This window comes from Lithobates pipiens, unplaced genomic scaffold (genome assembly GCF_037356315.1).
Source record: "Lithobates pipiens isolate NorthernLeopardFrog02 unplaced genomic scaffold, aLitPip1_a1.2 Scaffold_16, whole genome shotgun sequence".
Lineage (NCBI taxonomy): Eukaryota > Metazoa > Chordata > Amphibia > Anura > Ranidae > Lithobates > Lithobates pipiens.
In genome coordinates, this window is record NW_027507748.1 from 212,535,935 (window position 1) to 212,562,642 (window position 26,708).

Below are 26,708 nucleotides of genomic sequence, written 5' to 3' on the forward strand. Positions count from 1 at the left end.
GGTTTGTTTACAAGTGATCACTCCGTCATTTGACGGAGCGATCACGTGGTAAATGGCCGCGACGAGCGGCCGTTTACCGTGATCCGTGATGCGCCGGGTCCTGTGGACCCGGCGGTCACGGATGCTCTCGAGTGCGCGCCCCAGGGGGCGCGCGAGAGCAGAATTCTGGGAGGCCGTTAATTAACGGCCTCTCAGAGTTAAACAACCGCCCTGAAGCCGTTAATCGGCAATGGGCAGTTGTTAAGTGGTTAAAGCTAGATCACTAGCTATATAGGTGAGGTGAATATAGTGATGTATACTGCGGTCAGGGCACAGACAACAACCACTACACAGCAGCAAGATAGGAAATCAGCCAAAAACGATTGGTGTGTACTGTGTTGAAGGTACACAGAACACCCACTGCTTCAGATGCTAACACACTACACGAGGCCGCCTCAAAGGCGGCCTTATATAGTGTGGGGCGTGCACTACACAGCCTGAGCTATGATTGGCCACAGGCAGGATGCCTGTGGCCAATCATGGCTCTCCTCGCTGCTGGCGCTACGATTGGCCAAGCATGCGGGGTCACAGTGCATGCTTGGCCAATCATGAGCCAGCAATGCACTGCGCCACCGCAGTGCATTGTGGTCCGCGCACGCCACTCGAATTTTGACGCGAACGGCCCAAACGTTCGGAATTCGCCGAACGGCCGAACAGCCAATGTTCGAGTCGAACGTACGTTCGACTCGAACACGAAGCTCATCCCTACCCCTGAAGCAGTAAAAAAAAAATCCATGCCGTAACTTACAATATGTGTAAAGAGCAAAAGAAATCCTTAGCTTTTATGCCTGCAGTTTCTAGCAGACTTATTTTCATAGTGTCTCTCAAGCTAGCCATAAACAGCGAGAATAATGGATGTTCACGTGTTTGAAAAATAAAGGTTTGCTAAGATTTGGGCTCCTATTACCTTGTCATCAGATTTAATTAAAATTACGGTTGCACAAAAGACATCATCAAACCATGGATCAGTTATCATCACACATAGTGGAACCAATGTATGCACATATGCAAATTAGAAGGTAATTTGCCCTGTAAAGTGGAAGTACTTGTCACACACTACAAACAGACATTGTAAGTAAACAAAAGCATACTTTAGTATCTGACATTGACAGTTTGACATGAGTGAATGCATGTTCACCCACCAGGTTTCCTAACAGCGTTTTTTCTTTTCAGACAAAAATGTAAGTGTTACTAAACCCAGGACCCTGCATTCACTATACCTAATCTCCCACAGTACACAGAACATGGAAATGCAATTATTTTAGTAAATATAAACAGCTAAATACCTTTTCTCATCAGCAGAATATAGCAGTCTTGTGATTTCTATCAGTTCCCGGTGCAGCTTGTAGGAGGAGTTTTCATACTGCACTGAGCTGTTATATGAGGCTGCAAGACAGTACTGATTGGTCCTGTGCTAATCACATGCACTCCGCCTAGAAAAAAAAAACCTCTAGCAATACACACCAAACTGAGCATGTGCAGGCTGACTCCAAAGGCTCTGTGTTATCTGGACTTGTCCATGGGGACAGCGCAGGGAGGGGAGGATCTGTGCATACAGGATCAAGCAGACTTTTTACACAATGCAAAGGATTAGGTTCCACAATACGTATATCAAGCATGCTTTACTGCATATACAGATTAATTTTACTGGTGTGGGTTTAGTAACACTTTAAGGCTTTAGAACCACTTTAAGGCGTCTCTCTTATCAAAGCCAATTAACCCAAATGTATTAGCCACATATAACTGTTGAGAGAAAAATGAGCCTTCCGCTTTTTAAAATATCAATTTTTACTTCACATTTGGCACGTGTAATTGCATGCCATCATCAACAGATAATGTTGTTTAGCGTATGAGACGTTGGACAAAAATAAATGTTGTATGTCCAATTGTTTGTTGTGGGAACATCACACAAACTTGCCAATAAACCAGATAAATTGGTTGCGTTAATTCTTCGATTCTTAATCAACCTGTTCCATTCTCATCTATAGAATTTAGTGACCAGTTTTTGTAGTCTCAAGCCGCGTACACACGGGCGGACTGTCTGGCCAACTAAGTCCGTCAGACAATCCAACAGACAGTCCGTCCTACTTTCGAATGAACGGACTTGACCACACACGATGAACAAACAGTCCGCTGAAAGCTTGCACGATGACGTGTACAGCACGTACGACGGGACTAGAAATACGACGTCCAATACACTGCAATGCAACCTTTCGCCGTGTAAATCCTTTCTGAGCATGCGCCATACTTAGTCCGTCCAACTTGCCTACTCACGAGTGGACTGTCCGCTGAAACCAAAGTTGGACGGACTGTATTACGGAAATTCCGAAAGACTTAGTCCGCCAGACTGTCCGCTGAAAAAGTCAGCTGAAGCCCACACACGAGCGGACTGTCCGCTGAAATGTGTTTCAGCGGACTAAGTTGGACAGACAGTCCGCCCGTGTGTACGCGGCTTCACACTACTGTCTTTCCCATTATTTCTTATTCCCATTGAAAGCTCTTATGATCAGGACTTTAACATGTTTTTATATTCTTTATTGAGCTAAGTAGTTTGGATATATTGTTGCATATTTTTTTGGCGTTATTTTATCTTTTTCGATGCTGGGCACTTTTAACCCCTTCCTGCCCAGGCCATTTTTCAGTTTTCAGTGGTGTCGCACTTTGAATGACAATTGCGCATTCATGCAACACTGTACCCAAACTAAATTGGTATTTAATGACCACTGAGTTTTTTACTTTTTGCTAAATAAACGACAAAATACTGAAAATTTGGGGGGGAAAAAACGTTTTCTTTATTTTTTGCTATTTTTTTCTTGATAAATTTAGGCCAAAGTGTATTTTGCTACATTGCTACATTGGTGAAAATAAAGTCCAGAAACTGTGGTATATATCTGAAAATTTAGCAATCCTGATGTACTGACTGCCTATCTCCTTTCTTGAGGCCCAAAAAAGTAAGGAAAGTACAAATACCCCCCAAATGACCCCTTTTTGCAAAGTAGACAGTCCAAGGTATTTAATAAGAGGCATAGCAAGTTTTTTGTAAAGTTGTAATTTTTTTGTCACAATTTTTTGTGAAAGGAAACAAAAAACAAAAAAAATTCAACATATTTTCACCAGTGCACTACAGCAGGATCTTTTACCGGGTGTGGCAGTAATCAGGGAAACGGACTGGTGACAGTACAAAAACATATTTGTTTTAAATAATTTTTTTTCAATTTGTTTCAATTTTTTATTACATTTTCTTCCCTTTTTTCTAACACACTGTGACCAGAGCTATATAATGTTACCATAGTAACATTGTACTACTCTTGGAAAGTGAACAGGATTTTTTATTTTTTTTTATACATTATGTTTGCATATAGCAATGCAATACATTGCTATAAGCAAGCATTTTACTGAATGAAACTGTTTTATTCAATCAGTTTTGTTTTGATTAGCTGTGATTTGCTAGAGCTAATCACGTGGTACAGATGGGCTGTGATTGGCCCTGTCTGTACCATGTGATCACACTGACCAATCACAAGCTTGCAACACAGTTGTATTCAATGGATGGCATGAAAGAAAGCGATCAATTGTTTACAACTGTCATGTGACCTGCTGTGATACATCATGACGATCACATGATACACGGCCGATGACAAGTCACGCTGCTGCGTGGCCCCGTGGCTGCACGATCGGCACAACCTGACAGGACATCATATGACACTCAGTCAGGATAACTGAACCACCACTCGGCTGTCAGTTTGCTATTGGGTGGGCAGGAAGGTGTTAATGCCAAACTCAGACAAATAACTAAATACACAGTTGAAGAACCCCAATGGGAGTTGTTTTACCTGCCAAAATATTTGTGTTTCTGTCCATGCAGTCCTGAGATTTACACAGCATAGCCCTGTTAGGTCAAGCAGGGGACCTGATTTTTCTCTGCTGCAGTTAACCACTTGACCTCCAGAAGACTTACCCCCCTTTATCACCAGGCCATTTTTCGCTATGCGCCCCTGCGTTAATTTAACTGACAATTGCGCGGCCATGCAAAGCTGTACATTAATATATCATACTTTCCCCCACAAATAGAGCTTTCTTTTAGTGTGGTTTTTTTTTCTTTTTTTTTTGGCGCTATAAACAAAAAAAGACAGACAATTTCTGAAAAAAAACACTATTTTTTATTTTGTGCTCTAAAACATGTCCAATAGACATGTGCAATTCATTTTGTAATGAATCAAAATTCGGCTAAATATATACGAAAAACTATCTGAAAAAAATAACGAATTTTTGACTAATACGAAAGAAATTATAGCGAAAATAACTAATGAATTCGGCATGATTCGTTCATTCATTAAAGGTCTAACGAAACAAAAGATCAACTCAGAGTAAATCTTAGTGCTGGTTCACACAGGGGCGACCTGTCAGGCTCCATGCATTACAATAGAACCCTTCTAATAGGAGTGACTCAAGTCGCTCTGACTTAGAAAAAGGTTCCTGTACTACTTTGGGGTAACTTCGGAGTGGCTTGCATTGACTTCTATACACTTTGAAGCCGCCCCTGTACAGTCCAATCAGCTGTTTAATTTTGTGCTGGAGGTTGGATTGCTGACAAAATTCATTCCTGAGAACTGAGTGAGAAGGGTGTTGTATTGTATTTGAGCAAAGGAGAAGAGATATTGTCATTGTTTGTGTTAATGGATTCAATATACAAACCAGTTTCCAAACTACGAATCGTTATCACGAATATATATACACAGTATCTCACAAAAGTGAGTACACCCTCACATTTTTGTAAATATTTTATTATATCTTTTCATGTGACAACACTGAAATAACAATACAATGTAAAGTAGTGAGTGTACAGCTTGTATAACAGTGTAAATTTGCTGTCCCCTCAAAATAACTCAACACACAGCCATTAATGTCTAAACCGCTGACAACAAAAGTGAGTACACCCCTAAGTGAAAATGTCCAAATTGGGCCCAAAGTGTCAATATTTTGTGTGGCCACCATTATTTTCCAGCCCTGCCTTAACCCTCTTGGGCAAGGAGTTCACCAGAGCTTCACAGGTTGCCACTGGAGTCCTCTTCCACTCCTCCATGATGACATCACAGAGCTGGTGGATGTTAGAGACCTTGCGCTCTTTTACCTTCTGTTTGAGGATGCCCCACAAATGCTCAATAGGGTTTAGATCTGGAGACATGCGTGGCCAGTCCATCACCTTTACCCTCATCTTCTTTAACAAGGCAGCGGTTGTCTTGGAAGTGTGTTTGGGATTGTTATCATGTTGGAATACTGCCCTGCGGCCCAGTCTCCGAAGGGAGGGGATCATTCTCTGCTTTAGTATGTCAAAGTACATGTTAACATTAAAGGGTTCCCTCAATGAACTGTAGCTTCCCAGTGCCGGCAGTACTGATGCAGCCCCTGACCACGACACTCCCACCACCATGCTTGACTGTAGGCATGACACACTTGTCTTTGTGCTTCTCACTTGGTTGCTGCCACACACGCTTGACACCATCTGAACCAAATAAGTTTCTCATCAGACTACAGGACATGGTTCCAGTAATCCATGATCTTAGTCTGCTTGTCTTCAACAAACTGTTTGCAGGATTTCTTGTGCATCATCTTTAGAAGAGGCTTCCTTCTGGGATGACAGCCATGCAGACCAATTTGATGCAGTGTGCGGTGTATGGTCTGAGCACTGACAAGCTGACCCCCCACTCCTTTAACCTCTGCAGCAATGCTGGCAGCACTCATATGTCTATTTCCCAAAGACAACCTCTACATATAACACTGAGCATGTGCACGCCACTTCTTTGGTCGACCATGGCGAGGCCTGTTCTGAATGGAACCTGTCCTGTTAAACAGCCGTATGGTCTTGGCCATTGTGCTGCATCTCAGTTTCAGGGTCTTGGCAATCTTCTTATAGCCTAGGCCAGTGATGGCAAACCTTGGCACCCCAGATGTTTTGGAACTACATTCCCCATGATGCCCATGCATTCAGCAGAGTAGTTGAGCATCATGGGAAATGTAGTTCCAAAACATCTGGGGTTCCAAGGTTCGCCATCACTGGCCTAGGCCATCTTTATGTAGAGCAACAATTCTTTGGCATGAGGTGCCATTTTAAACTTCCAGTGACCAGTATGAGAGCATGAGCAATAACACCAAACTTAAAATACCTGCTAAACCATTCACACCTGAGACCTTTTAACACCAACGAGTCCCATGACACCAGGGAGGGAAAATGGCTAACTGGACCCAATTTGGACATTTTCACTTAGGTGTGTACTCAGTTTTGTTGCCAGTGGTTTAGACATTAATGGCTGTGTGTTGAGTTATTTTGAGGGGACAGCAAATTTACACTGTTATACAAGCTGTACACTCACTACTTTACATTGTAGCAAAGTGTAATTTCTTCAGTGTTGTCATATGAAAATATTTACAAAAATGTGAGGGTTGTACTCACTTTTGTGAGATACTGTACATACATAAAAATTTAATTGAATCAATATACATACAAAACGAATCGATTCGGTATAACGAATATCGACACTCTACAGAAATAATGAATTATCTGAAAAAAAAAAGTAACATAACGGATATAACAGAACGAAATGATATATTTTACGAATTAAAATGAAACCAAACTAAACAAAATCTCCTAAAGTCTAAAGTGCAAAAAAAAAATTTTAAAGATAGAATTTCTTCATACATTTAGGTCAATATGTATTCACAAAGTGGTTAAGTGACACTCAAAAACCTTTTCCCTCCCCCAGCCTGTGATTGGATAGTAAAAGGATAAGCTCATCTCTCTGTCACTCTGCACTCTCTATCAGTCAGTTCATTGTTAGCACATAAGCACTGCATCACAACTGATTGGCTCCTTGTGTTGCTTCTCTGAGCTCTGCTGTAAAGAGAGAGCTAACACTCAGTCAAATTCAGGTATTTGTGCTACATGTAATCTTAAAAAATGTGAATATAGAACAAAGCATTGCTGAGCAAATATAAAACAAATAAAATAAAAAATAAATATAATAATAACAACAATTAAAGTGAACCACAGAGCTGCCTTATTTAATAAAAAGATGGTGGGTACAGTTTCCCTCATATCTTCTGCTCATAAGTACATAAACAGTTTTTCCAGACAATATTTATTTCATGATTTTTCTGAGCCTCTCTTGAAGGCCATTTTGAAGTGCTTATGGATGTATATGGTATCTACATTTCTGTTTTACAGCTTTACTGTTTTCAGAACAAGTCTGCTTTTAATCAATATTCAGGGACGCATTTGATGTGATGTTCCTGAGCTTATCAAGCACAATATTGTAGCACTATCCTTGTAGAGCTTGCTGAATGTGGACTTCATAGGTCTCTTCCTAGTTACCTGCAGCTGGTTGCCAATGGTTCCCACTTAGGTGCAGAGGGTTCCTACTTAGGTGCAGAGGGTTTCCCACTTAGGTACAGAGGGCTCCCGCTATGTTGCTAAGGGTCCCCGCTTGGTTATGGAAGATCTCCTACTATGTTGCTAAGGGTTCCCGCTTGGTTGCTAAGGATTATCCACCATGTTGCTAGGGGTTCCTGCTTAGTTGCTGAGAGCTCCTGCTTGCTAGCTTAGGATCTCCCACTTGTTCCATCCTGACTCCCGCTTGCTTGTTATTCAAAGATCAGTCCGGGGTATTTGTTTTTTTTTTGGATTTCATTTGGAATTTGGATGGGAGAAGGAATGAGTGGGATACTCCAACCTGAACTATTCACAATAGATGAGGACAACCATTGCGAAGAGCGAGTAAATATATGTTTATTATTTAAAAAAAAAACGCATTTACAATCATTTTAAGAGCTTCAGGAATGCTCCTTGAATTTTTTCCCAAAATATTTTTACTATATATTGTTTACAAAAAAGAAAAAAAATAAGAAAAGAAAAAGAAAAAGAGGAGTAAAAAATGAATTAAACAATCACCACAAATCAGCAGTGGTTAAATTGTCCCACATCACAGATATCTGGAGCAGCATCCATAATACGATCAAATAAAATTATGAGTATATCAGAACAACTGACAGACATAAATCAGGTTAGTTTCAATCATCATGGAGCATGCTCATTGCTACTCAGTACCATCTTATCAGGGCTGGGCTCAACCCTTTCTTCTCTGAGCTGGCAGCTCAGCTGTCGGCTAATTGCCAGCTCCTATCTCTCCACAGTGACTCACCTGTTGATGATATCTTTCTTGTCAGTCCTGCCTTCTTAAGCCGTCCAGCCAGGATGATCTCTGCCTTCACCTTGGTCAACATCACAGAGACTATGTCCTGCCTTTCTGTTTAAGACTTGCTTGGCTGACATTACTTCTGGCTCCAGATCCTGCTTGGGGTTCCACTACGCTGATCCCTGGCTTCCTGACTTTCTGGCTTGTCTGACTATCTTTTTCCAGTTACCGAACTTTGGCTATGTTTTGGCTATGTTTGTTCTATTTACTTTTATTATTAAACAAGTGTGATTTAAAGCTGAATTTTTTTTTGACCTGCAAGGGAAAAGGCATAATGAGCTAGTATGCACGCATACTAGCTCATTATGAAATACTTACTTTAGAACGATATTGCCGACGATCTACGCCGAGGGAGCTGACATGTTCCCTCGGCGTGTCTTCCGGGTATCGTGGCTCCGGCGCTGTGAGTGGCCGGACCTGCGATATCGTCACTCCCGCGTGGGAGATTTCTTTCTGGCAAAGTCCGGCGTCTGCCGGGCTTTCAGCCGAAAATCCCCTGTGCGCATGCGCCACTGCTGTCAGCGGCTCATTGCGAGGGGAATATCTCCTAAACCATACAGGTTTAGGAAATATTTTTTTTACCTACAGGTAAGCCTTATTATAGGCTTACCTGTAGGTAAAAGTGAAAAAAAAACCTGTATACAACCGCTTTAACTGAACTTTTGTCTTCGTCCGATTCATGGTTTCTAACACCTCTACACACAAAATGTGAACTTGAGAGCCAAAAAAAGTGTCAGTAAATGTCAAACCAGGAGAAAGGATAAAGGAACATTCTCACTGCTACCTCCAGTAATGGAAACCAGTTAATCACAACAAAAGTGTGCCTGCTCACAGAGTATCCCAACCACCCACGACTGCCAATGCTACACACCAGACCCTCCAGCTCATATAGCAATAACAGTAGTTTCAACATTGAATAATCTGCAACCATACCAATGCTAAAGGGGCTATACTTGGAATCTGCAGCCATGGACGTAGATGTAGAGGAAAGCCATTTTAACATAATGCTCTTGCGTGCCAGAAATAACAATCTTGATATGGATGTCTGGGCTTTTGGTGTATATAATTCCTCATCCAAGAATCCCAGGATACAATTTAATGGGTCATGTTGTAAAGCAGTCTGGAATGTAGTATCAATAATGGAAATAACACAATGCCAATAATACACCAGTTTGGGACATCTCTAGAGCACATGCATTAGATCTGCATGAGATCCTCCCCGTTTGGGACAATCTGGAATCTTTCTACGGTGCCATTGAATTTATATCCCGTTTTATAAGCCCTGTACATGACAAAAAGTTGTGTTGGTGAAATGCAAGCAAGTAAAACCTTTTCCAACACCTCTTGTTACATCTCTCCATCTAAACCAGCAATATGTTTATCTAATTTTTTCCTGCCCGGGAGCTGTTAATTACCAAGAGAACTATCCAATAGGGATTTATACATGGAGGAAATTAGACTTCACGCTGAGGCAGTCATCAGGCGTTTTAGCGCAAAAAATATAAAGCATCTGAAAACTGCCTCCCATTCATTGCAATGGGTGCTTTCACACCTGGACAGTGTGCTTGTGGGATGTTAGAAAAAGTCCTGCAAGCAGCATCTTTGTGGCAATAAACGGGCAGCTCTTCTGAAGCGATTGAAAAGCACTTTGGAAGCGCCGTAACACGGGAGTTTTTTTTCATATTCTTTATTTAAATTATCCAGCATACACAGAACAGCAAATCCTTTTATTCCGATACATGGATAGAGTGATCATAAATCAAACCAGTACAAACCGGAAGAACAACATCAGTTATGATTAATATAAGTGCATGGACGGCTGTACTGGAGTGCCCAGTAATCATAAAATCTGCAGAACTTAAACTGTTAAAAGAAGAAGCAACACTCTTAGTTCAAGTAATCATTGCCGCCATGAATGCAGGCATAAGGTAATTTTCATTAACTCCAGTGAGCTGAAAAGATACTAGCTAGAAAGAGTAGGAGAGGAAGAGAGTACAGTAGGGGGAAGACACAGGAGTTTTTAACCCCTTTTTTAGGGTTAAAAGCGCCCCGCCAGTGACCGAAAAGTGCCGCTTAAACATTGTTAAATCGCAGCTAAAATGAGCAGCGCTTTACCGCAAATGCACGGGTGGCCCCAGTGTGAAAGGGGTCTTATCTGTAGCGTTAGCTAACTGTTCCATAAATGAGACAGCAATCAATCTAAAAGAAGATTCCATGAATTGGGCTGAAAGGGTGTGATGGAGTTGAAGGTATTTGATAAAACCTATGAGAGGGGATTTCAAATTCCATTTGTATATCGTGAAATGATTTTAAATAGTCCTTAGCACATAATTGAGATAGGAACCAGACACCCCTAGAGTAGCAGTTATGAAAATTATAAACATCGTCCCTCCCAAATGGGTACATAATATAATACCCCACAATATCTCAATATTAGCTTCATCTCATAACAAACCTTGGGCATAAGGGTTAAGGTAGGATAATGAGGACATTCCCAAAGCCTGTCTGCCTCCAATTGCGCCAAAAGTGAATACTGGAACATGACAAAGGAACAGCTTGGATAGGATCCTTATGGTTCAAAACGTCCTAACCAGCAAAGTGTTGTAATTGAGCAGCCAAGAAATATATTATTGCAGATGGATCAGCTAATCCCCTACCATCTTTGGGTAATTGTAGTATAGGTCGACAGATTCTTGGATTTTTACATTTCCAAATCAAAATTCTAAAAAGGGAATCTATTTTTTAAACTATTGTAAATTGATCCATACTGGTGCATTATGTATAACAACTGCGGTACCCGGATCATTTTAATCATATTTTCTTATTCTACCACAGACAGCAGAAGTTTACACCATGTTTTACATTTAAGTTTACATTTTTCCAGAAGGACCTATACTTTAGGTTATATTGTAAATACTCCTCTACTTTGGGATGAGCCAATACCCCTAACTATTTAAAGGAGGACACTACCTTAAGCCCTGTACACATGGGCCAAATGTTGGGAGACATTGGCCGGTAAAAAAAAATGGCCAAAATTCCGCCCATATGTATGCCACCCTCTTCCACAGAAGCTGGCTGGCTTCTGTCAGATGAACATGCTGGAAAACCAGCAGCCGTCCGACTCTTGATCAGCACTTTCTGCCAGTGGCATCCCCCTATCAGAACCCAACAGCTCAACAGGGAAGATCGCTTTACTAACTTTTCATAGTTACTGTAGTACAGCGGCTCCGGCTAGGGCTGACAGAATGAAAAAAAAACTCATAGTGTGTACCAGGCTTTAATCTGTTGTGCACAATAGGGGTGTCACCTGCTGGGAATCTAATAGAAGAAGCACAGATTTGTCCCAATTAATTGTGAATCCAGAAAAGAATACAAATATTGAGATAGTGAACATAAGAGAGGACAAGGACTCACCAGTATCTCACAGAAACAGTAGTGCGTTGTTGGTATAAAAGGCAGCCTACAATAGAGTCGGACTGACAGATCGCCGTCGTCAGCGGCTCACTCACAAGTGCGAAAAGGAGAGGGGAAAGTGAGCACCCCTGAAGTGTGCTCCTTGAATTTTAATGTTTATTTGCTTTGTTTTTTTACTTTTATTTTAATTTAATTTACCTTATTGTATCTTTCTCAGTGTTTACATGCAGATGATGCTGTCCAGCAAAAGTGGCAGTGAGAGATGTTTAACAGACTGTAACATTTCCATTGGTGGTTACATCTGTCACATTTTATTTACAAGATTCAAACCTTATTTAAAACAAAATATTAAACTGTTGCGGCAACTACTGTAACACCCCTAGCAGTGTTGTGTGTTGTCTCCTAACCACAGTCACTTTCGCCCTTTTGACCCTATTGCATATTTTCTCTTACTTCCTGTTCAGTGAAATCATTGCCAGAAAGACAGGAAATAAGGGTAAATCTCATTAACAAAGCCCTGGATAGCAGAACAAAGAAACAATAGAAGCTCTTATTCTTCCCAACTCTATCCAAAACTAAAAATAAAATGTTTTTGGCTGTCCCATTGGTCGGACTTATCCTGTCCTTATAAATGCAACAGGCAGCAAGAGAACATTCAAAGTGAGGGGAATTCCCCTCTTAAACAGTCATTGGAACAGGTGCTTCTATTGCAGGCATCACACTAAATGGTGGACCGCAGTCCAAATGCACGGTCCAACCATTTAGTAGCTTTTTCTATCCCTTGCCATCGCTTTGTCATCCCCACAGAGCTGGCAGCGGGAGGCAGGACAGTTCTGGATGGAGGGGGGAGCTGGCCGAGGTTAACAAGCAGGTGATTGGCAGCTAGGATGAAGGGCTGTCCTAGCAACTAATCACTATCTTGTAACCTCCAACCTCCATCCAGACATGCTGCGTCTCCCTCCAATGTGTCGGTGTAAGGTAAGACAGTGAGGGGGGTAAAGATAAAGAGAGTGGGGACATTAGTGTGAAGGGTGGCTAAAAAGGAGCAGATGACTGAACGTTGGGGGGGGGGGGGGGGTGAGGATTGTAATATGGGAGGGTCTAAGCATATTAGTGGGGGGGTGCTGAGGACAGTGATGTTGGGGGGGGGCGGAAGACATTGAACTTGGAGGAGCCCGAGGACTGTAATGTGGGAGACTGATGACATTGAAGTGGAGGGGGCTGAGGACTGATGGGGTGGGCTGAGTACTGATGTGGGGGGCTGAGGATATTAAAGTGGGGGGCTGAGGACGGTCATGTGGGGGGCTGAGGACATTAAAGGGGGGGACCTAAGGACTGGAATGTGGTGGCAGCTGAGGACTGGAATATGGGGGGAGCTGTGGACTGGAATGTGGGGGAGCTGAGGACATTACAGTCGGGTGAGCTAGCTGATGTGGGGGGCTCAGACTGATGGGGGGGTTCTGAGTACTGTAATGGGGGGCTGATGACTGTAATGTGGGGAGCTGATAAATGTAATGTGAAGGACTGAGGACTGTAATGTGGGGGCGCTGAGGACTGCAATGTGGGGGGATGATGTAAATAGGGACAGATGACAGTACTGTTGGGGGAGAGGGGGGGGTCATGTCAAGTAATTGTAAGAAAACTACTCTGGTAAGGGGCGGAGTGGTCTGATGTAAAAGGGGAGCTGAGGACACTCATCAAGAGGAGATCATGATGTGAAGGGGGAGGGCACTGTTATGTGCAGGCCTCTGCTGGAATACTTTTACTGACCATACCTCGTTGAATTTTAATAATACCACTGCTCTATTGGAAGATGTAACCACCACTCTTGATCTGGTGATAACTGTACAAATGTTAATTTCCCATCATTTACTGTCTCGGTTACAATGGCCCGAGATCACATGGGGCCAGAGACAAGGGATCTACCTAGCAGTAATAGAGACAAAGAGACAGCAATGACCCTACCATACCCTATTCAAAACTAAAAAAAGTTTGCTATGTATACACTTTATCTGCATAGATCAGAATATCACAATTCCCCAACAGAGGTCCTTTGACAAAGTTGCATAGTCATTCCTAAAGAATAAACCCTTGTACACACGGTCAGACATTCCGAACACAAAATCCGTCAGATTTTTTCCGACTGATTTTGTCCGAAACTGGTGTTGCATACACACGATCGTTCGGAACGTGATGACGTTCGTTGGTTACGACGGGACTACGTTCAGGCTAGTAGCCAATAGCTTTGGTCTCGTAGTTTGATCTGAGCATGCGTGGCACTTTGTCCGATCAGAATTCTCTACAACTCTGTTGTCGGAAAATTTTATATCCAGCTCTCAAACTTTGTTGGTTGGACATTCTGACAGAAAAAGTCCGATGGAGCCCACACACGGTCGGATTACCCGACAACACGGTCCGATCGGACATTTTCCATCGGAATTTCCGACCGTGTGTACAAGGGCTTAGAGTTTCCTCTGCACTTGTCCTATGTACAAAGATTTAAATACTGTACAGTTGACATCTTTTTAGCTTGCCACTCATTTACCAGTTTTTACAGATGTACAAAGTTAAAGCAATTGTAAAGGTAAATGAAAAAAACAAACAAACAAATAAACAATATAAACATGTCTATACTTAACTGCTCTGTGCAATGTAATTGCACAGAGCGGCTGTGACTCGCCTATTCTCGGGGTCCCCTGCCGGTGCTCCCATAAGGGCACTGATGTGTGCTTGCTCCTGAGCCCCATTGCTGTTCCATTGACACAGACAGTGAGACTCGGCCCTGCCCCCCGCTCCCTCGTCACTGACTTTGATTGACTGCACTGGGTGTCAATGTCTCCCGGTGCCCCAGCAAAGCCATCGAGACCCGGAAGTGAGGGGAGAAAAGGGCTGCAGATGTGCACAGGGCTGGAATGAATGAGGGCTCAGGTTAGTAAAGGGGGAAGGGGGGATAATGATACCTTAACATTTTTTACCCAAATACATGGAATGCATTAATTTAAAAAATGTTTAAGCTTTAAAACCCCGTTAACTGCTTCTCATACATTACCAAGTGAGACCCTCCATTATTATAAAGATCTATTTTATTGAACCTTGCAGAAAATTATTCCCAACAGAAACTGTATAATTTTCAAGCTCTTGGGAGTGTTCGACTGGACCTAACTTAGCTTGAGGATATTTTGTTGTGCAAAATAAATATCCCTTTGAAATAGAATAATGGTTGGTTCTAGCTTGAGACGTAGGAAGTGCCTGGGGCAACAGAGGCAGAGGCAATCTTCACCTTTCATATAGGTTATTTAAATGTAATTTGCGATGAATATGAAGCCAATAAAATCTGAGAAGTAAGAATCAATATGACTAGTTATACTGTATATATATATATATATATATATATATATATATATATATATATATATATATATATATATACTCTCATTTTTGTAAATTATTATTATTATGTATTTTATTATATCTTTTCATGTGACAGTCCTGAAGAAATGACACTTTGCTTCTGAAGGACGTTCGGTGCGAATTCAATCCAACAGCTTCGATGTAAAGTAGTGAGTGTACAGCTTGTATAACAGTGTAAATGTGCTGATTTGCTGTCCCCCCAAAATAAGACAAGCAGACTAAAGACATGGATTACTAGAACCATGTCCTGTGGTCTGATGAGACCAAGATAAACTTATTTGGTTCAGATGTGTCAAGCGTGTGTGGCGGCAACCAGGTGAGGAGTACAAAGACATGTGTGTCTTGCCTACAGTCAAGCATGGTGGTGGGAGTATCATGGTCTGGGGCTGCATGAGTGCTGCCGGCACTGGGGAGCTACAGTTCATCAAGGGAACCATGAATGCCAACATGTACTTTGACATAATGAAGCAAAGCATGCTCCCCTCCGGAAACTGGACCCCAGGGCAGTATTCCAACATGATAAGGACCCCAAACACACCTCCAAGACGACCACTGCCTTGCTAAAGAAGATTAGGGTAAAGGTGATGGACTGGCCAAGCATGTCTCCAGATCTAAATCCTATTGAGCATCTGTGGGGCATCCACAAACAGAAGGTGGAGCACAAGGTCTCTAGAACACCACCAGCTCTGTGATGTCGTCATGGAGGAGTGGAAGAGGACTCCAGTGGCAACCCGTTAAGCTCTGGTTAAACCTCCATGCCCAAGAGGGTTAAGGCAGTGCTGGAAAATAACGGTGGCCACAAAAAATATTGACACTTTGGTCCAATTTGGATATTTTCACTTAGGGGTGTATTCACTTTTGTTGGTTTAGGAATTAATGGCTCTGTGTTGAGTAATTTTAGGGGACAGCAAATTTACACTTTTATACAAGCTGTACACTCACTACTTACTATACATTGTAGCAAAGTGTAATTTCGTCAGTGTTGTCACATGAAAAGATAGAATAAAATATATACAAAAATGTGAGGGGTGTACTCACTTTTGTGAGATACTGTATATATATATATATATATATATATATATATATATATATATATATATATATATATACACTCTTCCTTTTGCTTCATAAATGCTTTCATATCTTCAATGGAAAAGAACTGTTGCCTTCAACGATTGCATGTCAAACCTATCACAAACCTGGGCAATTCAACAAAAATGAACAAGCAGAGGTTATCCTCCATAAAAAAAAGCTGTATGTCAAAACAATTGTTATCTCCTGAATTCCACCTTCTGAGCCTTCTTATTGGTGAGTAAGGCATCTTCATATTGGGCCTTCATATTGAAGGCCCAAAAGGGAGATTCAGGAGGTTGGAGGAGTCAAAGCAAATACAATATAAGCTGAATTCCATGCAGATATAAAAACACATAGGGGAGATTTACTAAAACTGATGCACACAGAATCTGGTGCAGTTCTGCATAATAACCAATAAGCTAGCAGGTTTTATTGCCAAAGCTTAATTGAATAAACTGAAGTTAAGAACTCATTAGTCTGCTGATCCACCTTCCACTGTCCAGTGACAGGCTGAAAGAACGACCAAGACCTTTAAGTACTACTAAACTGCAGCAAAGGAAAATCAGGTCTCCCTGCCATACAGGGCTGTGCTGTGCAACAAAGCTGTGCACATTTTAGAACTGCATGGACATGAATACATCCTTTATCGGGCAAGATAGCACCATTATATGTATAATTCTGTCTATTTAGCCTGGAGTTCAACCTTATGTCTATATCTTTGGATCCTGTCATGGGTGCTCAACCTGTGGCCCTCCGGTTGTGGTGAAAGTCCCATCATGCCTTGGCCTTTGGGAGTCATGCTTGTACCTGTCAGCCTTCCAATGCCTCATGGGACTTGTAGTTGTGCAACAGCTGGAGAGCCACAGATTGATCACCCATGTTTTGACATACCATTTTTACTGAAGATGGCGGCTTATACATTTTTTTTTTAAATCATATGATCTGAATTTTATCTAACCTAGATACTATTGAAATTCAAAGGCGTAAATAAGCTGACCAAGGCCAGTGATCATACCCTTTAAAACAGCAGCAGTGGAGCAGGTTTGGCTTCAGTAAATTTCATTTTGATTTGTTTCCTATTTCCTTCACTTTTTTTGTACAGTGTGTATTGAATAATTCCACATGTGTACATTAAGACAAGAAGATAACCAAGGACAAGGCCAACAAAGACAGGGTCTTTGGGTCTTGGGTGCCAGTATTTTTATTTATTTTTTGTGGAAAATTGAAGTTTTTCTATGAAAAGGTGCATTTACCCACACATCTGGACCAAGATCATTTTCCCATCCTGAGTCATATGATATCACTGTAGATAGATGTTAGCCTTGCAAGTTTAATTCTGACCCATAATGGGTTAAATATCAGCAGAGAATATCCTAAATAACCTTTCTTAGCAGACACTGTGCATCCAATATTCCCATTTTCTCATCCTTTCCGTTTTAGAAGTAAATTTGACTCTTGTCTAATTCTTTTCACACATTTACATTCTAACCAGTGCTTGCCTTCTTCTAAACTAAGCAGCATCTATTGCGTCATCTCAAGCATGATATAACTAAGATACGGGTGCATGGTTCATCACCTGCACTAATTATTGTAACACCAGCCTTTGCAGCATTCCAGAACAAAATTACACAATTCAGAATCTATCACCTCCTCACATCTAGCCTCTAGTTATACTTTAATCCAAAACCTTTGTTGTGCTCCTGAAATTGTTTTGTCCTCTTACTTTTGCCAGAACTTCTCTCATTCTGTTCCCCATCCCTGGAACCCACATGTGCTATTAAAGGAAATGTATAGTCATGGCATACACTTCATTTTCTAACATCAGCATTGTAATGACAATACAAACAATACTTATGTTTGCCAATCCAGTATAAATTTACATGAAAAATATCCTTTCATGTTGTGAGTCCTGCCTGTCTGCTGGACATTTCTTTTCACACGTTCCTGACTTCCCTGCATGCTTTGCAGCTTCTCTTCGGCTGTTTACTTTCAATTTTTAAGGACTACATATTCCATGGTACCTTGCTCCCAGCAAGCATTGATTCCTATACTGACTCTGCCTCCTGAAACTCCTGTTTTAAACACCCCTGTAGTACAAAAGGCAGGCTCTGTGAAACTTGTGACAGTAATGTTTATAATATGCTGTACATGTAAATGACTCTCTTCATAAAGCTTGCATATATCCACTAAGGCAGGGGTGCCCAACCAGTGGCCCTTGGACCACATGTGGCCCGCGGAGCCCTTTGATGTGGCCCGCGGCCTCCTGCTCTGGGATGGCGGGTTGGCAAGCCTAGATTGTAGCTTTTCTACCCACCATGCCAGAGCATCAGTGTTGTGAATGAAGCCAGTGGTAGAGGAAGCAAGCAGCTGTGGAGCAGAGCCGCATAAGCCAATGCTTCCTGTATAGCACCGGCTCCTGTCATAGGGGGAATGATACCAAATGCACTCTGCCTGGGACAGCAAGTTTATTACTAAAATCCCAGTGTATATATGGACATATCTGTTTTGCAGTGGTTACTGGGCTGTTTTTAAACTGATCCTCAGGTGTAGCGCAGTGTACCTGTGGTTTACCTGCACTGAGCCATAGACTGGTTTTACCTGTGGGTTTGGTGCACTTTCAGAACGTGCACCACACCTGCAGGATATGATAGAATTCTATGGCAAAGTACAGCTAACCTGCAGGAAAGCCACAGGTGTGGGTAGACCGCAGACCATCAGTGTAAACGTAGCCTTAGGCCCCTTTAACTTGATCTGTCTGACCCAATCAAAGCCTCCATTCACCTCTATGGAGCGGCAGATGTAAACAGACTTGTGTCCGTTTACACCTGCCTCCTTCCAATCCGATCTGCTAAAAAAAGGAAAGTGGATCCGTCCCTTTCCATTTGATCAGATGAGAGGGCCTATAGCAGGCTTTCTCAACCTTTTAACCCTAGAGGAACCCCAAAAATAATTTTTATGTCTCCAGGAACCCTTACTAAAACCAAATCATCAAGGCTCAATAGGAACAATGCTCCTTATATTAGTGGTCAATAGGAAGAATGCCCCCCTTAAAGTGGAGTTTCGAATGCCACCCTCAAAGACAGCTAAAAAGATATTTGGTGTCATGCTGCTGGCTTTGCTAAGTGGTGCTGAACCTTGAACTCTTTAGGCATCATCAAATAGGTGGTTCATCAGCCACAGCTCAAGGAACCCCTAGCAACCTCTGGAGGAACCCCAGGGTTCCACGGAACCCTAGTTGAGAAGGGCTGGCCTATAGAGTAGAGTGGGCTGTGTCTGTGTCCGCATACGTAGAGTGGACGCAGGACTGTAATTTGCTCATTTTGGCCTGCGACTAGTTACTAAGTCGGTTAAGTGGCCCTCACTCTTCAAAAGGTTGGGCACCCCTGCACTAAGGCAATATTGTTGATCGGAAACTCTTGTACAGTAAGTGCTATAAAAACTGTAAACTCATAACAGAGTGAAAAAATACAATTTAAAGATGCTTAAATTTCACATTTAACTCTTTAACTTTAATATTGTATGTCTGCTAATTTTCTTACACATGCTGAGTCTCGAAATTTAAATTTGATTCCAATGTAAATAACTCCTCAGAGCTGTAATATTGCCTTAATCTGGCACAGCACATCTATGCAATAATGGATTCAGCAAATGGCTTTAACAGACCTAGACTCTCAGAGCGCCTCGTCTGAGAGTTTTCTCACTTCGCTCCTATACACTAGAAGAAATCTTTATTAAAGTGGTTGGCATACAGTTTTAGAGCCTGTGAAAACATCCAGTAGATGTTTCATCATTTTGTTTTTCTTATAGGCTAAAAACCTAGGTAGACCCTGACTCTACACAATACTGTATGTTCAGCTTTCTCTAGACATAGGACCAATGTAGTGATGTCATTAATAAGTTCTGTACCATGTTAGCCATAGATGGTATCTGAAAAGTAAAACGGCATACCTTTCATTGGCTGAGAATATGATAGGCTATAAGCCATTGAAATCTTTTTAAAGCAGAGAACTGAATGTTTTTGAAAGCTTTCATCCGAAATATATTCAGTTAGCATATGAAAGGTATTGTCTGGATTTGTGGTTCCCAACTTGGGATATGTGTACCACCAGGAGAACATGCCAGGGCATTTTGGGGTATGCAAAAGAATTCAGTAATGGCACCACCTAGAAATCCTGTATCATTAGTTGCTAGGATTCAGGCAGCTGGGTCATGCAGCATCATGCATTTCCATGGTGCAGGGGAGGAAGAGGAGGAGACACATACACATTGAGGAGTGGGTGAAAGGTACACAAGGTGCAGGTCACCCACACTAAAGAGGAAAAGGAGCTCAGCTGCACTCCAGTAATGACCAGTACAGATGTCCTTTAGCTCATTACACTACTCAAACCTCTGTCCCACTCCCATTCTCAGACCCACTGATTTCACAAATCATATCTGTGGACATGTTCATAATAGTGTTAGTAAGTAAGTGAAAAAAGTTTGGGAACCACTGGCCCACATCATTGCTAAGGCTGGGAACACATGAGTCGAACGTAGGGAGACATTTGCCGGTTCAAAAAAAAATGTCCGACACTCGCCCCATCTTTATGTCAGCCTGCCTGACAGAAGCTGGCCAAGCATGCTGGAAAACCAGCAGCCGACCAACTCCTGATCAGTGCAGGTAGAACGCTATACTTACTTTGCATAGTTAGTAAAGCAGATCCGACCGGAGCTGTCAGTTTTTTTCATTCAGCCAGCTGGGTTGAACAGAAAAAAATGAATAGTGTGTGCCAGGCTTAACAATGTGTCAGACGTACCAGCCATTTCTATCTATTTATGTTTCTTTATTCATCTCTTATAAAAATCAAGAAGCACCTTTTTTTTTTATTTACAAAGAGCCTTTAAAGTGTTCTCATATGTTACATAAAAGGCAACATGTCTGTTTTTCAAGCTGGCATTTAGTCCCATTATGCATTGTTTCAGTAACTGTTGGGTATTTGCATGCTCATAGGCAAGCTGCATCTTCTGTTGGGTTCAAAACAAGCTTGCAGTTATTTTAAATAGCCATTACAAAAACCCACAAATAAAATGAGTAATAGAAGAAAGAAGAAAACTACAGTAAATTTGGGGAATTGATATCCTGTTAATCATGCGTTTGCTCCTGATAATTTACTTAAACAACCGGTCCACCTAAAACTCTGTTTTTAGTGGATGTTGATGAAATACCTAAACTTGAGTTCTAAATTCTATTAAATTGCAGTAGCCATTGTAAGGGGGTTCCACTCTGCATGTTCAACCATTATTACAGGGAGATCTTGCTGTGGTAGTATCCAAACATTTAAATAATAAGGGGCTGACTCAGCTCTCACGGCTATGCTTCTAATTTAAGTTCACTTTTTGGTGAACTGTAGCCTATTACAAGCCTGTTGCATTAGCCGTTAGTAACTTGAATATACTGCACTGAAAATCACACAGCTGTTGTCCAATTTGCACTCATTTAAAAAAAAAATGATTTTTGTCATTCTGTTAAATACCTATCTGCTGGAACCTGCCATTGTCTGGCTTACAAGCTCCATACTTATTCCTTGGCAGGTAGACAATGGCATCTTGTGTCAGAAAATATCTACAGCTTGATGAGCAATTTGATGGTAGAATTATAACTTGAATTAGGTATAGTCTAGAGAAAATTGTGCTTAATTATTTTGCTTTAGTGGATATTAAAAACCTTAGGCATTCTAAAATGAACTACTCAAAATAATTGCTCTTTCTCTAACAAATGAACAAGGCAATAACCATACAGGTTATGGTGAGAAGGGACTAAAGTAATTAGAAAGCCCTCCAACCATACAACAAAATGTATTCCCATGTCTCAAATCACATTTCCCAAAATTAAGAAGATTAATCCTCATTTCCGGACAGTGGGTGGAGCCATTCAATCATTTTTTTATGCCCCAACAGTCAAACAAATACTAGTTTTTTTGCATCATACCCACTTCTTGTTTTACATGGTAATATAGGTCCATTTATACCGGCCTGCAGTACAACAATGGACATTCACCTAATGTCAGACATAAGTACCAATGCAATAATTCGCAGTAATCATCACACTAAAATCAATAGGGTGTTAGGCAGACTTGTTGGTACACGAAGCCAGTTAAAAGGCTGACATACAATAAGCATTCTGGTTGTCCTTGGTCTAATCCCTTCATATGTCAAAATGCCAATGACCAATAGTGACTCCTGTGTTGATATACGCTAACTGAGGCCAGATATCTGGACAACTTTGTGAGTTGCCATATTGTATATTAAGTCTTTTTGCAAACAGTAGGCATTGTCCCTTGTGTGTGATATGCTTCTAAATGTATTTTTTACCTTTATGTATGTGAATCTTTTAAACAAGAAAGGCATATGGGCCTTTAGAAGGCATTCGATTACATGTTTTACTAAATTAGCTAATAGTCACTGTTTAATTATTGTTACAATGGCTAAATGCCTAATAAATTAGAAGTATATCACAACTCCCCAAGGAATTCTGGATGAAGGATCACAGCAGTAGACATGTATAGGATCACAAATCATTCTGCTTCTAGATTCAATGCCAGCTGTCATCCTTTACTACAGAGCCAGTGCCAGAAAGAGAAAAATATGCTTAAACAGACTCTTGCTGAATCAACAACCAATAATTTGGTTGTTGCGCTAGACACTTTTTAGTTGAATACTAATGACTTTAAGTATAATACCAAGTTCCCAAGAACATTTCACTGCTGCTTGCATAACTGGTGACATTCACAGTAATAGCACTAATTTAGTAATAACATCCTAAAGAGGTAAATATTAATATACTATGTGCTCTATGGGAGACCAACAAATACAAAGAGTACTGCAAAGAGTAAAGAGAAGCAATATGTTTAAACCATATTAAAGTTAAGTGCCCATACTGTATCAACTTATAAAATATGAATAACTAATGAGAACAATATTACACAAAAGGTGTATTACTTCATATGTAGGAAGCTGTTTAGATGGAGTTTTAGGAAGCAGGTAAATTATCCAACCAGTTCTATGTATAATGCATCAACAAGATAAAATATAGTTATGGAAAGTTATAGATGATAGTCATATGGAGAAAGAGGAGGAATAGAGGTCATATTAAACAGCTATATGTAGAAATAAGAGAATGAATAGGGAGAACTTTTGCTGGGAGGACCAGAAGTTTATGACACTTTTATTTCTAAAATAGTAGGGATTTGTAAGGATCAAATGTAGATCTATAGTTAAAGCATACATAAAGATATGTAAGCTATAAACATAAGAATAGAAAAAAATTAAAGCTAATATAATAGATGATTGGCCATAAAGCTAAAGAGCATTACTGCACAGTTCGTAATAAATATTATAGTAGATATAAGCTACTTGGAAATAATGGAGAAGTAGGTAGTTACATGCATTACACAGGGAGATGAGATTAGACTAAACAAATTAGAAAGGAATAGCATTCCCCTGCTCTCTTGTTTCTAAAATGCCATCCTAATTGAGATGTCTGTCTTCGGGTCATTCATGCTCTTATTACCAGTGGATCCTGGACATGTACTGAAAATAGAGGACAGTTGTGGCACACGCACACAGTACATACAGCAGTATTCTTAAACAGAAAAATGCAGAATAAGCACACCTGCTCTGAAATTGCTTTACATATACAGCAAAGAAACCCACCTTATTGAACAAACTTACGATAAGTGAATGCATTTTTGCATTTTCAGTCTATACTAATGAGCAGTACAGTATCTCATGATTGTCCATGTATGTATACATACACATGCATACACCATTCTATCTACTCTATCTATCTATTTCTATCTATCTATCTATCTATCTATCTATCTATCTATCTATCTATCTATCTATTTATATTTATTTATCTCTCCAGGCTCAGAGGTGACATGCAGAAATGAACAATTATCTCCCTATTTTCCACGTTGCATACACCCACTCCTCATAACTATTCATTACAAATATTCTCAGCAACATAGGATGTACTCTGGCGGGTAAAAAAAAAAAAAAACCTGACACTTAAGAGAAGAAATGGTTAATGTGCCGTACATCCAGGCAGGTCCAGCCCGTACCTCACAATCCCATACATGACCAGGATGTTGCCGAGGAGCCCCACTACGCACACCACTGAGTAAAGGGCAGTGATCGCCACAGCCATAATTATTGAAGCATGGTTTCTGGAGACTTGGCCTGGGACACTGAAGCTGCTGTTGGACGTGGGAGAGAAGGAGAGGTTCTGTGTGGCATTGTAGAAGAGGATGTCTGAGTACAGTCTGGAAGTGGATAGCTCAAGCTCCATATTCAAGCAGTGGGATAATGCTTGCTCTTGCACGGCTGCTAAGTACAAGTGGTACCCGAGTCTGGGTTGCCGTGGAGACAGCAGGAAAGATGTTGAGGGCAGGATGCTCGATTCTCAGCTACTGAAAGGAAAGGATGGAGTGGAAGAAAGAAAAATACTCCTTCTCTCATGAATGCAGATCCTCCTCTACCACCCTTTGCTTTATTAGTTCCCTCTCCAACAGTTACTCCTCCTACTCGTACATTCTCTTCACCCTCAAAGACGTTCTCTGTTTCCTCTAATCATATTTTGTTCCTTACAGCAATACACTCACCTTCTATGCACCTCTTATGGCTTCTATGAATAATTCTTACATACCTCCAGTAAATCTTTTCCTTTCACTTTTCAATATATTTATCTCTCTCTCTGCTTCATTACCTCAGCGAAAAAGCCCCCTTATCAGTTTCCTTTTTTATCCGTCATACTTCTGCTGCAATTTATGACTTTCTATATTCCTACTGCTAATTAAGGTCTCACCTTATTATTTCATCTTGTCTTCTTCACAACCCTTCAAAAAAAAAAAAAAAATCACAGTTTGCCTTTTTTTTATATATATATATATATATATATATATTTTTTTATACTTTTTCATTGTGTTAAATACTTTAGCCTTTTGTGTCTCATTCTCGACATGTCAAGGTCAATCAAGCGTACTTTACCGTTGCTAATTAAGTGTGATATGATTAGCAAAGAATCTGTTTTATGCTGTCATAATGACAAGAATCATATTTGCCTTGAAATAAACAAATACAATTCATATAAACAGTGACAAAGCTAATTAAAGTCAGAAGCTGACACCTCAGGCAAAGCTTTCACATCAATAAACAAGAGATGATATACTAGTCAAAATATGTTGATATTGAGAGCATATTCAAGGGTGTTTCTATAGGCGCATTTAGGGCACGTAAATCATATTTAAACCCAAGAACAACAATATTGCAGCCAAACACTTTTTAGCTATAGTGGCTGCATTGGTCTTCTTTTTTGCTTTTTCCTTTACTTAGTGATCCTGCCAGCAATACACTTCTTGGTTCTAAGGTGACAATGCTTACTTACTAAGCTATTTTCACCCTAGGACAGAAAGTGTGTTAAAACAGCTTTCCGTTGTTTCTACTCCATTACACAGGGGGATGCGTTCCATAGTTCACAGAGGTAAGCTCGGCATTCATTTTTTTTTTGGGCAAAATAAACAGACTTCTATTTTTTCTCAACCAAAGGCATGCTTGAATGAACTGAGAAATAGATGTCAGCTTGTTTTTTTAGTAAAAATGCTAAAAGAGAGCGTCAGGACCTGTGGCTTTATTAACAAATGCAAATTTCAATATACAGCCTTTGGAATAGATAGGGAAAAAATAAAAAGGAGTGGTCTGGTGTCCCCGGTAACCCACCTCCATCCCTGAAATATGCAACAAAAGATTCGCTCTAATGGGACTTTAAATGAGGTGGGCACCATTTGGCCAAAAAGCATCATACCAATAATTGAAGAGTAAAGTATATGAGTTTATTCAGGTAAAAGTCATGCATACATTGGTATCATCATCAGCAATGGCTAGTTATAAAACAAAATACATGTAAAAAAGACAATGGTACATACATGGATGATAAGCATTTAAAACACGGGCATTGGTATAACATAAGAGTGGAAAACATGTGATAAACAAGCATCTAGTGTATCCGACGCATTTCGTGAGACCCAGCTCGCTCTCCAGGGGTTGATGTGTGTAGAGATGTACCTAAGATAGAAGAATATAAATGGGTAGGTGGTATTTCACATGGTGCGCATGTGAGAGTGCGATTCAGTGAGACTCCTGGGGACACACTCTCAAATGCGTACCATGCCTATCCTCTGGTTTTCCCCGCAGGGGTCCTGTTCGGCTCCGCCTCCAGGGTTCCCAGTTGAGACTCCTGCTGCTACCTCTGGGAACCACACACTTGCTGTCCCTGCCTCATTTAGTGATGAGTATGGGACCCCATACTCTTCAACTACTCCATCAATACTACACCACCTACCCATTTATATTCTTCTATCTTAGGTACATCTGTACATGCATCAACCTCTGAAGAGCGAGCTGGGTCTCGCGAAATGCGTCGGCTACACTAGATGCTTGTGTATCACATACTTTCCACTCTTATGCCCCATACACACGGTCGTA

General features: G+C 40.9%; 1 protein-coding gene across 1 annotated transcript in view; it reads right to left on the reverse strand.

The window, feature by feature from the left end:
- The window catches only part of OPRD1 (opioid receptor delta 1), a 41,794-nt gene extending 17,123 nt beyond the window's left edge, over positions 1-24,671 (reverse strand). Inside the window, exon 1 of the mRNA XM_077480983.1 lies at positions 24,290-24,671. Coding sequence (XP_077337109.1) covers positions 24,290-24,516 — 227 coding nt within the window. The 5' untranslated portion in view covers positions 24,517-24,671. The remainder of the gene's footprint in view (positions 1-24,289) is intronic.
- Positions 24,672-26,708: the final 2,037 nt, after the last annotated feature.